This window comes from Mya arenaria, chromosome 10 (genome assembly GCF_026914265.1).
Source record: "Mya arenaria isolate MELC-2E11 chromosome 10, ASM2691426v1".
NCBI classification, from domain to species: Eukaryota; Metazoa; Mollusca; class Bivalvia; order Myida; family Myidae; genus Mya; species Mya arenaria.
Window position 1 is genome coordinate 43,808,342 of NC_069131.1, and position 11,127 is coordinate 43,819,468.

Below are 11,127 nucleotides of genomic sequence, written 5' to 3' on the forward strand. Positions count from 1 at the left end.
TGCAAGTCATGAATCCTCAAATGTGAAAGAGTTCAGACAAATTAACACACTCTAGAAAACTGCTTTGTTGGATGAACAGGTTTAAGCCGATCTTTATGTAGGAAGCTTCCTAATGAAGACACTATTGGTCAAAATTAATGTACTGTTAGAAAAGTAGTAGGTAACATCTAGTGAGAATGGTCAAACGATATATGCGTCTTCCTTTTGCTCAAGTGGTTGTTTCTTCCCCCCCCCCCCCCCCCCCCCCCCCCCCCCCCCCCCCCCCCCCCCCCCCCCCCCCCCCAACTGCCTAGTGACAAAGTGGCTGTGGGTTCGTTTCCCACCACAGTGAGAGTGGTCAAACGGTTTAGGCGTCTGCCTCGTGACAAAGTGGCTGTGGGTTCGTTCCCCACCACAGTGAGTGGTCAAACAGTTTAGGCCTCTGCATCGTGACAAAGTGGCTGTGGGTTCGTTCCCCATCACAGTGGGAGTGGTCAAACGGTTAAGGCGTCTGCCTCTTGCCAAAGTGGCTGTGGGTGTGTTACCCACCACAGTGAGAGTGGTCAAACGGTTAAGGTGTCTGCCTCTTGCCAAAGTGGCTGTGGGTGTGTTCCCCACCACAGTGAGAGTGGTCAAATGGTTAAGGCGTCTGCCTCTTGCCAAAGTGGCTAAAGGTTCGTTTTTTCCCACCACAGTGAGAGTGGTCAAACGGTTAAGGCGTCTGCCTCTTGCCAAAGTGGCTGTGGGTGTGTTCCCCACCACAGTGTGAGTGGTCAAACGGTTAAGGTGTCTGCCTCCTGACAAAGTGGCTGTGGGTTCGTTCCCCATCACAGTGGGAGTGGTCAAACGGTTAAGGTGTCTGCCTCATGCCAAAGTGGCTGTGGGTGTGTTCCCGACCACAGTGAGAGTGGTCAAACGGTTAAGGTGTCTGCCTCTTGCCAAAGTGGCTGTGGGTGTGTTCCCCACCACAGTGAGAGTGGTCAAATGGTTAAGGCGTCTGCCTCTTGCCAAAGTGGCTAAAGGTTCGTTTTTTCCCACCACAGTGAGAGTGGTCAAACGGTTTAGGCTTCTGCCTTTAGACAAAGTGGCTGTGGGTTCGTTCCCCACCACACTGACAGTGGTCTAACAGTTAAGGCGCCTGCCTTTTGACAAAGTGGCTGTGGGTTCGTTCCCCACCACAGTGAGAGTGGTCAACGGTTAAGGCGTCTGCCTTTTGACAAAGTGGCTGTGAGTTCGTTCCCCACCACAGAGTGGTCTAACGGTTAAGGCGTCTGCCTCTTGACAAAGTGGCTGTGGGTTCGTTCCCCACCACAGAGTGGTCTAACGGTTAAGGCGTCTGCCTCTTGACAAAGTGGCTGTGGGTTCGTTCCCCACCACAGTGAGAGTGGTCAAACGGTTAAGGCTTCTGCCTTTTGACAAAGTAGCTGTGGGTTCGTTCCCCACCACAGTGAGAGTGGTCTAACGGTTAAGGTCAAACGGTTAAGGCGTCTGCCTCTTGACAAAGTGGCTGTGAGTTCGTTCCCCACCACAGTGAGAGTGGTCAAACGGTTAAGGCGTCTGCCTTTTGACAAAGTGGCTGTGGGTTCGTTCCCCACCATAGTGAGAGTGGTCAAACGGTTAAGGCGTCTGCCTTTTGACAAAGTGGCTGTGGGTTTCGTTCCCCACCATAGTGAGAGTGGTCAAACGGTTAAGGCGTCTGCCTCTTGACAAAGTGGCTGTGGGTTCGTTCCCCACCACAGAGTGGTCAAACGGTTAAGGCGTCTGCCTCTTGACAAAGTGGCTGTGGGTTCGTTCCCCACCACAGAGTGGTCTAACGGTTAAGGCGTCTGCCTCTTGACAAAGTGGCTGTGGGTTCGTTCCCCACCACAGAGTGGTCTAACGGTTAAGGCGTCTGCCTCTTGACAAACTGGCTGTGAGTTCGTTCCCCACCACGGAGTGGTCTAACGGTTAAGGCGTCTGCCTCTTGACAAAGTGGCTGTGGGTTTGTTCCCCATCACAGTGGGAGTGGTCTAACGGTTAAGGCGTCTGCCTCTTGCCAAAGTGGCTGTGGGTTTGTTCCCCATCACAGTGGGAGTGGTCAAAAGGTTAAGGCGTCTGCCTATTGACTAAGTGGCTGTGGGTTCGTTCCCCACCATAGTGAGAGTGGTCAAACGGTTAAGGCGTCTGCCTCTTGCCAAAGTGGCTAAAGGTTCGTTTCCCCAACCAGAGTGAGAGTGGTCTTACGGCTTGGGCGTCTGCCTTTTGCCAAAATCGAAGATTCCATCCCTACATGAGTTAGAGTGTTCTAATGGTATAGACGTCTGGTTGTTGACAAAGTGGTTGTGGGTTCGTCCCCTACCTGAGTGAGACTGGCCTAACGGTTTAGGTGTATGCCTCTTACCAAAGTCGTTGTGGGTTCGTTCCCAACCAGAGTGCGGGTGTTCAAACGGTATAGGCGTCTGCCTCATAACAAAGTGGTTGTGGGTTCGTTCCCAATCCGAGTGAGCGTGGTGAAACGGAACAGGCGACTGCCTCTTGACAAAACATTTAAGTCCCGAATTTGCCGTTTAGGCCATTTGCTTCAGTATCCTTGGGGCGTAATTTTGTTCTGGACAGCGGTGCCCTTACATGTCTTGATCAATATGACTACATATATTGGAGAGTTTCTAAGGAGGACCCCTGTGTTTGGTACCACGGGTCACTTGGTTCGTTTAGCTCGCTCTTTTAGATTAAATGTTGCGACCAAGATCTCTTCATACTGGCATGACGCATGAAATACATTTGACATGGTTTGAAAACCAAACATTACATACAGTTTTAAATAAGTACATTTTCTCTTTTTTCTGTTCGTAAAAATAAATCTGTTTTATAGTAGGTTTATTTATTTTATTAACAAACATTCGTATAAATTAAATACTTAAGATCACCTACAGCATAGCGGAAATAAATACTGGAATCGCACTTGCACGTATTCCATCATTCAATGGGAAGTGTTCCAGTCATTTCCTTGTGGTATGTCACCAGTCTCTTGAGATACATTCTCCTCACTATTATCAGCCACTTCATCATCACACTCATCATCTTCATCATCCTCAATCTCGTTTTCTATCTCACGTTGACGTTTCCGCTCTGCTATCTCGCGATACAAGCGCCTCTTTTCTGCTATTTGACCTTTGTAGAAACCGCCCATGAGAAACGTGAGTCCGAGAATAAAGAACGTGTACACGTGAAGATTACGTAGGAAATCCATGTAGTGGTCGACCATGTCTTTTTTCTTCAAACTGACCAGTTTCGTCTCGATTTCTAAAGTTGCATCAGCTGAAAGGTATAACCAGTACGTGGATAACTCCATTCAAACACTTAACTGTTAACAGAAAACCTGACAAAGCGTTAACATTATTTTCCATAGCAATAGCAATTGTGTGGTTTGATAGATTAATAGAACTTGCATTAAGACGATCATTATATTACAAATAACCGAGACAGTTCATACGTTACAGTAACATCACGGAATGAATTTAACAAACTTACCCGGTATGTTTTTCTGTTTATATCCATTGGGTCCGTATGCCAATTGTGGCGGAATGGTGATTTTGCGGACCTCTCTGAAATATAGCAATGTATTAGAACGACTGATATCTTTATACATGGTCTGCGTGTGCGCCCCTCCCCCCCCCCCCCCCTTAACTAAAGCGTTAATTATTGTCATTATTTTATTTTTTTGTGGGTGGGGGTGTGGTGTGGTCAAACTACGCCAGTGAAATTCCCTCCCACTAACGTCAAATACTGGAAGTACCCCTAATATGTTTCATTTAAAACGTGTACTGGTGGTACAGAAAATGTACATATATGTAGTACGGCAAATTGCATAGGTGCATCAAATTGACATATTCCTTGAAAGTATTGTCCTCTTGCGGGTCAGAAGAGGCTTGCTACATAACTTAATTTGTTAAAGTGACTATACTGTCAATGTGGTGACAATAAATATGCATAGAATGCACCATTTTAAGCTTAAATTAACCTAAATATTCTTGTGTGAGGGCCCCCTTACCCAAAACCACGAAAGGCGCATGTCCAAACTGCGCTCACTCAAAAGTGTTTAAGATAATATCAAGATTCCTTACCCAACACACATGCCGGTGACGCCTATTTCCCAGCCCGTAATTACTTGTTGGTAGCCCAGGGAAAAGATGGCTGGTATGATGATCTCCTCGGCGTGAATGTCATCAGGCTCGTGTATAGACTTGTCCAGGACCGTGCCGTCATCCAGGGACAGCTGCAAACACACAGCATGACATATTGTAAGGAAAGAAATACGAACTAAACCGACACAAACATACATGAAGTTTATGATGTTGCTGGGCTCGACTTGCCTTATAAAGAAATGCAAGCTTTGGTCAACGCCACAGAATACGGCAGTCTTGGGACTCGGGACAGTCCCTACGACACAGAATACGGCAGTCTTGGGACTCGGGACAGTCCCTACGCCACAGAATACGGCAGTCTTGGGACTCGGGACAGTCCCTACGCCACAGAATACGGCAGTCTTGGGACTCGAGACAGTCCCCACGCCACAGAATACGGCAGTCTTGGGACTCGAGACAGTCCCCACGCCACAGAATACGGCAGTCTTGGGACTCGAGACAGTCCCCACGCCACAGAATACGGCAGTCTTGGGACTCGAGACAGTCCCCACGCCACAGAATACGGCAGTCTTGGGACTCGAGACAGTCCCCACGCCACAGAATACGGCAGTCTTGGGACTCGGAACAGTCCCCACGCCACAGAATACGGCAGTCTTGGGACTCGGAACAGTCCCTACGCCACAGAATACGGCAGTCTTGGGACTCGGAACAGTCCCTACGCCACAGAATACGGCAGTGTGGGAACTCTGAACAGTCCCCACGCCACAGAATACGGCAGTTTTGAGACACGGAACAGTCCCCACACCACAGAATACGGCAGTTTGGGAACTCTGAATAGTCCCCACGCCACAGAATACGGCAGTTTTGGGACTCGAGACAGTCCCCACGCCACAGAATACGGCAGTTTTGAGACTCGAGACAGTCCCCACGCCACAGAATACGGCAGTTTTGGGACTCGAGACAGTCCCCACGCCACAGAATACGGCAGCTTTGAGACTCGAGACAGTCCCCACGCCACAGAATACGGCAGTTTTGGGACTCGAGACAGTCCCCACGCCACAGAATACGGCAGTCTTGGGACTCGGGACAGTCCCCCAATAGGAAGATGTGTCAGTGTGTTTAGTCAGTTATCAAAATATGGAAAATGAATTAGATAATCAATCAGGATTAGTCCCGAGAGCAGAATTTCAGACCAGTGTACACTTGTTATGTTTGTTTTCGCTGACATTTGTATTTATTATTATTTATTAAACATAGCAAGTACCCTGGAATATGCCTTTTAAACCCATTTTAAAAGGGGTAAAATAAGCCCCTTGACCCAGCGTTGGTCCTGAATCACTCGTTCTGGAATTAAATGCTTAGAAAATTAATGAATTTTAAGTTTTGTATTGGCGTTTCGGTGATACATGTACAATGCTGTATTTGAAGATAGCAGACTAAATCATTGCTTTAAGTGAACACTAAACGTATATCCAATATAGTTGGGTGAGTGTACGATTATTTTACGATGCCACTGGCCTGTCTAAGGGCGTCGGCCTCAGTGAGTAAATCAGACTTGTTACATACTTGTGCACCGTGCACAGACACAATGTAACGGGCCCGTTTTATTAAATGATCTTATTCGTTACTTCAATAATCTTAGATATGTATCAACGTCACAAAAGGACAAATGACATTTGAATTCCACATAAATACTGGCTTTAGTTTATTTCATTGAACTCTATAGCAAAATAACAAAAAAAAAATGACAATAATTTCAAATTTTCGACGAAGTACCTAACTACGTTCCTCCGGGATAGCGTACATAGTGTAAAATTTACGTACAGTGTAATGAAGCGTGACAGTGTCGCCTTCTTCCGCCTGGATGAGCCGCAGTCGCTGCCTCTCCATCTCTATTTCAACCTGACGATCGCCATAAAAATCCTCGTCGTTCAGGACACACTCGTCTGGCATAAACTAGAAGCAGAAAAGTATTATTATTATTTTAATAGGGTACTTATTTTGAAAATAACCCTATTTCATTAAAAAAAATATATTTGATTTTTCTTACAGGACGTAATGTAAACGATTCAAGATAGCAGTATCGGTCAAGGGGGTGAACAGTTATTTTTTTTAAATTATAAACCTACTAGAGTATGCCTACATTTGAAGAATGGACCCTGACCGATACTGCTATCTATATTGTATATGTAACCCGTTTCCGCTGAAGAAATAACTTTAACAAAAAGAAAGACGTGCATGGACAAACGATCAAAAGAATGAATACATGAAAACATTTTATACTAACGATTGAATGAAAGAACGAACTAGGATGGATTAATGGAGGGATTGACAGAGGGAGCGTAGAATCAATGGATGTACATGGACAGGTGGAAACATGGATGATGTAGATGGATAGGTGGATACATGGATGATGTAGATGGATAGGTGGATACATGGATGATGTACATGGATAGGTGGATACATGGATGATGTACATGGATAGGTGGATTCGTGGATGATGTAAATGGATAGGTGGATACATGGATGATGTATATGGACAGGTGGAAACATGGATGATGTAGATGGATAGGTCGATACATGGATGATGTACATGGATAGGTGGATACATGGATGATGTAGATGGATAGGTCGATACATGGATGATGTAGATGGATAGGTGGATACATGGATGATGTACATGGATAGGTGGATACATGGTTGATGTACATGGATAGGTGGATACATGGTTGATGTACATGGATAGGTGGATACATGGTTGATGTACATGGATAGGTGGATACATGGATGATGTACATGGATAGGTGGATACGTGGATGATGTACATGGATAGGTGGATACATGGTTGATGTACATGGATAGGTGGATACGTGGATGATGTACATGGACAGGTGGATACATGAATGATGTACATGGATAGGTGGATACATGGTTGATGTACATGGATAGGTGGAAACATGGATGATGTACATGGATAGGTGTATACATGGTTGATGTACATGGACAGGTGGATACATGGATGATGTAGATGGATAGGTGGATACATGGTTGATGTACATGGACAGGTGGATACATGGATGATGTAGATGGATAGGTGGATACATGGATGATGTACATGGATAGGTGGATACGTGGATGATGTAAATGGATATGTGGATACATGGAAGATGTAGACGGATAATTGGATACGTGGATGATGTAGATGGTTAATTGGAAACGTGGATGATGTAGATGGATAGGTGGATACATGGATGATGTAGATGGATAGGTGGATACGTGGATGATGTACATGGATAGGTGGATACATGGATGATGTAGATGGATAATTGGATACGTCGATGATGTTGATGGATAGGTGGATACGTGGATGATGTAGATGGATAGGTGGATACGTGGATGATGTAAATGGATAGGTGGATACATGAATGATGTATATGGATATGTGGATACATGGATGATGTAAATGGATAATTGGATACGTGGATGATGTAGATGGAAAGGTGGGTACGTGGATGATGTAGATGGATAGGTGGATACGTGGATAATATAGATGGATATGTGGATACATGGATGATGTAAATGGATAATTGCATACGTGGATGGTGTAGATGTGTAGATGGATAGGTGGATACAAGGATAATGTAGATGGATAGGTGGATACATGGATGATGCAGATGGATAGGTGGATACATGGATGATGCAGATAGATAGGTGGATACATGGATGATGTAGATGAAAAGGTGGATACACATATGATGCAGATGGAAAGGTGGATACATGGATGATGTAGATGGATAGGTGGATACGTGAATGATGTAGATGGAAAGGAGGATACATGGATGATGCAGATGGAAAGGTGGATACATGGATGATGCAGATGGAAAGGTGGATACAAAGATGATGTAAATGGATAGGTGGATACGAGGATGATCTTGATGGAAAGGTGGATACATGGATGATGTAGATGGATAGGTGGATACATGGATGATGTAAATGGATAGGTGGATACATGGATTCATGGATGATGTAAATGGATAGGTGGATACATGGATACATGGATGATGTAGATGGATAGGTTGATACATGGATGGTGTAGATGGATAGGTGGATACATGGATTCATGGATGATGTAAATGGATAGGTGGATACATGGATGATGTAAATGGATAGGTTGATACATGGATGGTGTAGATGGATAGGTGGATACATGAATGATGTAGATGGATAGGTGGATACATGGATGATGTAGATGGATAGGCGGATACATGGATGATGTAGATGGAAAGGTGGATACATGAATGATGTAAATGGATAGGTGGATACAAGGATACATGGATGGTGTAGATGGAATGGTAGATACACGGATGATGTAAATGGATAGGTGGAAACATGGATGATGTAAATGGATATGTGGATACATGGATGATGTTGATGGATAGGTGGAAACATGGATGATGTAAATGGATAGGTGGATACATGGATGATGTGAATGGATAGGTGGATACATGGATACATGGATGGTGTAGATGGATAGGTGGATACATGGATGATGTAAATGGATAGGTGGATACATGGATGATGTGAATGGATAGGTGGATACATGGATGATGTAGATGGATAGGTAGAAACATGAATGATGTAAATGGATAGGTGGATACATGGATGATGTTGGTGGATGGAAGGAACGATTTATCGAAAATGACGAGAGTACCAACAAACGAAAAAAAAACGGAAATGAAAAATAACTCAACGAAGCAATTGTAAAAACTTACCAATTTTTCTATTTGCAGTTCCGATTCGATCAGGTTCGATTTGACCGTGTTAGCTCCACTTTTCATGTGGTCATAGATGGTCGGATTTTTATCGAACATTTGGCCCGTTACCATGGCCACGAAAATCGCCATTACCACGAGCAATCTGGGCTCCATAAGCCCTGTTAACACTGACATTTTCTTCAGCGTGTTGTTACAATCCTGTTGTTAATGAAAGCTACGAAGAAATGACGTCGTTTTAATAATAGTATTTAAGTTGTCCTTTATTTAAATCACCATATTTTTTTAACTCAGCTTTGTGGATTCTTTTTGTTTCATTAACACTTAAATTACAAAAATAACTGAAATACACTGTTGCGTTGATTTTCAATAATACTTGTTATACTAGAAAATTCGACAAGTGACGTGTATCACATTCGCACACGGAAGTTGGACCCCATTTAAAAGCCCTGGAGCAAAACAAAGTGATGGTGAAAGAACAAATTAGTTGATTTGTTTTAAATTATTAAGGCTTGTTATTATTAATTGTCATTGCGTCAATTTCAGTACACGTAGCTTACAATTGTTGTTTTAGGTGTAATAAATATAACTTAAAAATATACGGTATACCAGGTGTACAATATTTGGGTATTGGTAATCAAATATAGTTCACTATCGATAATTGGGGATTGAAAAACTTATTGATGATCGATTAATAATCGAATATTTTTATACACGTACAAAAGACGTTCACGGATTTGCCCTCTGGATCCATATTTTTATACCTAATATAATCGCCATAACTTTTTCAGGATTTCGATTATAATCGATCATCGGATAACACTACAATAGAGAGTGTCATCCAACCTTTTGGTACGCCGGATTCCGGGCCGCTTTTGGTGTTTTCCGGGTGCCGACGTTAGGTTAAGCAGGATTTCATTAATAGAGCCACCTGTATTCGGATTCTTTAAGAAAACAATATAACCAGACTTATGTTTACAACTTAGTCGTCAATATGGCAACAATTTGGAAGAATACGTGCAACTAATGTCTCGGAGGAAAGCACCCAGACCCGCACATTGATGGATATTAGTATATTGATTGGGCCGTACGAAGATGAGCATGCTCCAATACTTCGACACCAAGCATCTAATGCACAAACTTTCGATTCCATTCCGAAGTTTTTTTCTCGATCGCTACACTCGCTCGACATTTATCAGTATACCGTATATATATAATTTCTTGTTAAAGGACTCATTATATGATATATATATATATATATTCATTATTGCTTGCACTGAATTAAAGCAACGCTGACAAACACTGTCCGTTTTATGTTAATTAAAACTAGGGTAGGGTAGGTAGGTAGGTAGGTAGGTAGGTAGGTAGGTAGGTAGGTAGGTAGGTTAGATGATTAGATGGATGGATGATTAGATGGATGGATGGATGGATGGATGGATGGATGGATGGATGGATGGATGGATGGATGGATGGATGATGATGGATGGATGGATGGATGGATGGATGGATGGATGGATGGATGGATGGATGGATGGATGGATGGATGGATGGATGGATGGATGGATGGATGGATGGATGGATGGATGGATAGATAGATAGATAGATTCGTGCATATATATGTCATAATAACAAACCAAATATCTCATAAAGTTATAACACAGACTGATTAACGAAGTATTAGTGATGATATATATACTAAAGCACAACATCATTAGAAAGCTTTGGATACATAAGTGCGTTAATAAAGATTTAATTCAATGTGACAAATATATAACACAGGATAACCCATTAAAGTTATTCAACTTATTTCCAATGGGGTCCTTATGACAAATATAATTATTTGCCAAGATCTCAATTGTAAGCTGTTTAAATTAGGTTTTCTTATACAAAAATAACATGCATGTACTCTTGACCAGTTAAAGAATGATTAAATGTTTGATATCGAACTTTTACAGTTATAATGCAACCGACTGTTAAAACCATATGACACTTTAGCATAATATGACAAAAATCTTTGGACTGATATGCAAGATTAAATGAATAACAATTAATAAAATAGGAAATCTTCCATTTCTGCACATTTCATACCAGCAATGAGATGTGATTTCACTTCTTTTTTAAAAGTATTCTTATTTTTCAATTCTTTTAACTTTATTGGAAGACTGTTCCAGTCCTGGATTGCTTGGTAAAAGAAAGTATTTAATATAGAACTGTCAGCCTGTGGCACTTTAAAATTTCCAGCACTATATCTA

The 11,127-nt window shown here is 42.7% G+C and overlaps 1 protein-coding gene across 1 annotated transcript; it reads right to left on the reverse strand.

The window, feature by feature from the left end:
• Positions 1-2,901: 2,901 nt before the first annotated feature.
• Positions 2,902-9,117, reverse strand: LOC128204727 (uncharacterized). Its single transcript, XM_052906130.1, has 5 exons — positions 8,876-9,117; positions 5,928-6,059; positions 4,083-4,234; positions 3,490-3,563; positions 2,902-3,276 (listed from the first exon to the last, which is right to left on the reverse strand). The coding sequence occupies exons 1-5, from the start codon at positions 9,050-9,052 to the stop codon at positions 2,939-2,941; spliced, it is 873 nt and encodes a 290-aa protein (XP_052762090.1). The 5' UTR covers positions 9,053-9,117; the 3' UTR covers positions 2,902-2,938.
• Positions 9,118-11,127: the final 2,010 nt, after the last annotated feature.

Excerpts from the sequence above, each read along its gene's own strand:
- LOC128204727 (XM_052906130.1), bottom strand. The coding sequence starts at position 9,052 with ATGTCAGTGTTAACAGGGCTTATGGAGCCCAGATTGCTCGTGGTAATG. Across the intron at positions 4,235-5,927 it reads CTGTCACGCTTCATTACACT|CTGTCCCTGGATGACGGCAC; the intron begins GTACGTAAATTT and ends GTGTGTTTGCAG. Across the intron at positions 3,277-3,489 it reads TAAACAGAAAAACATACCGG|CTGATGCAACTTTAGAAATC; the intron begins GTAAGTTTGTTA and ends TATACCTTTCAG.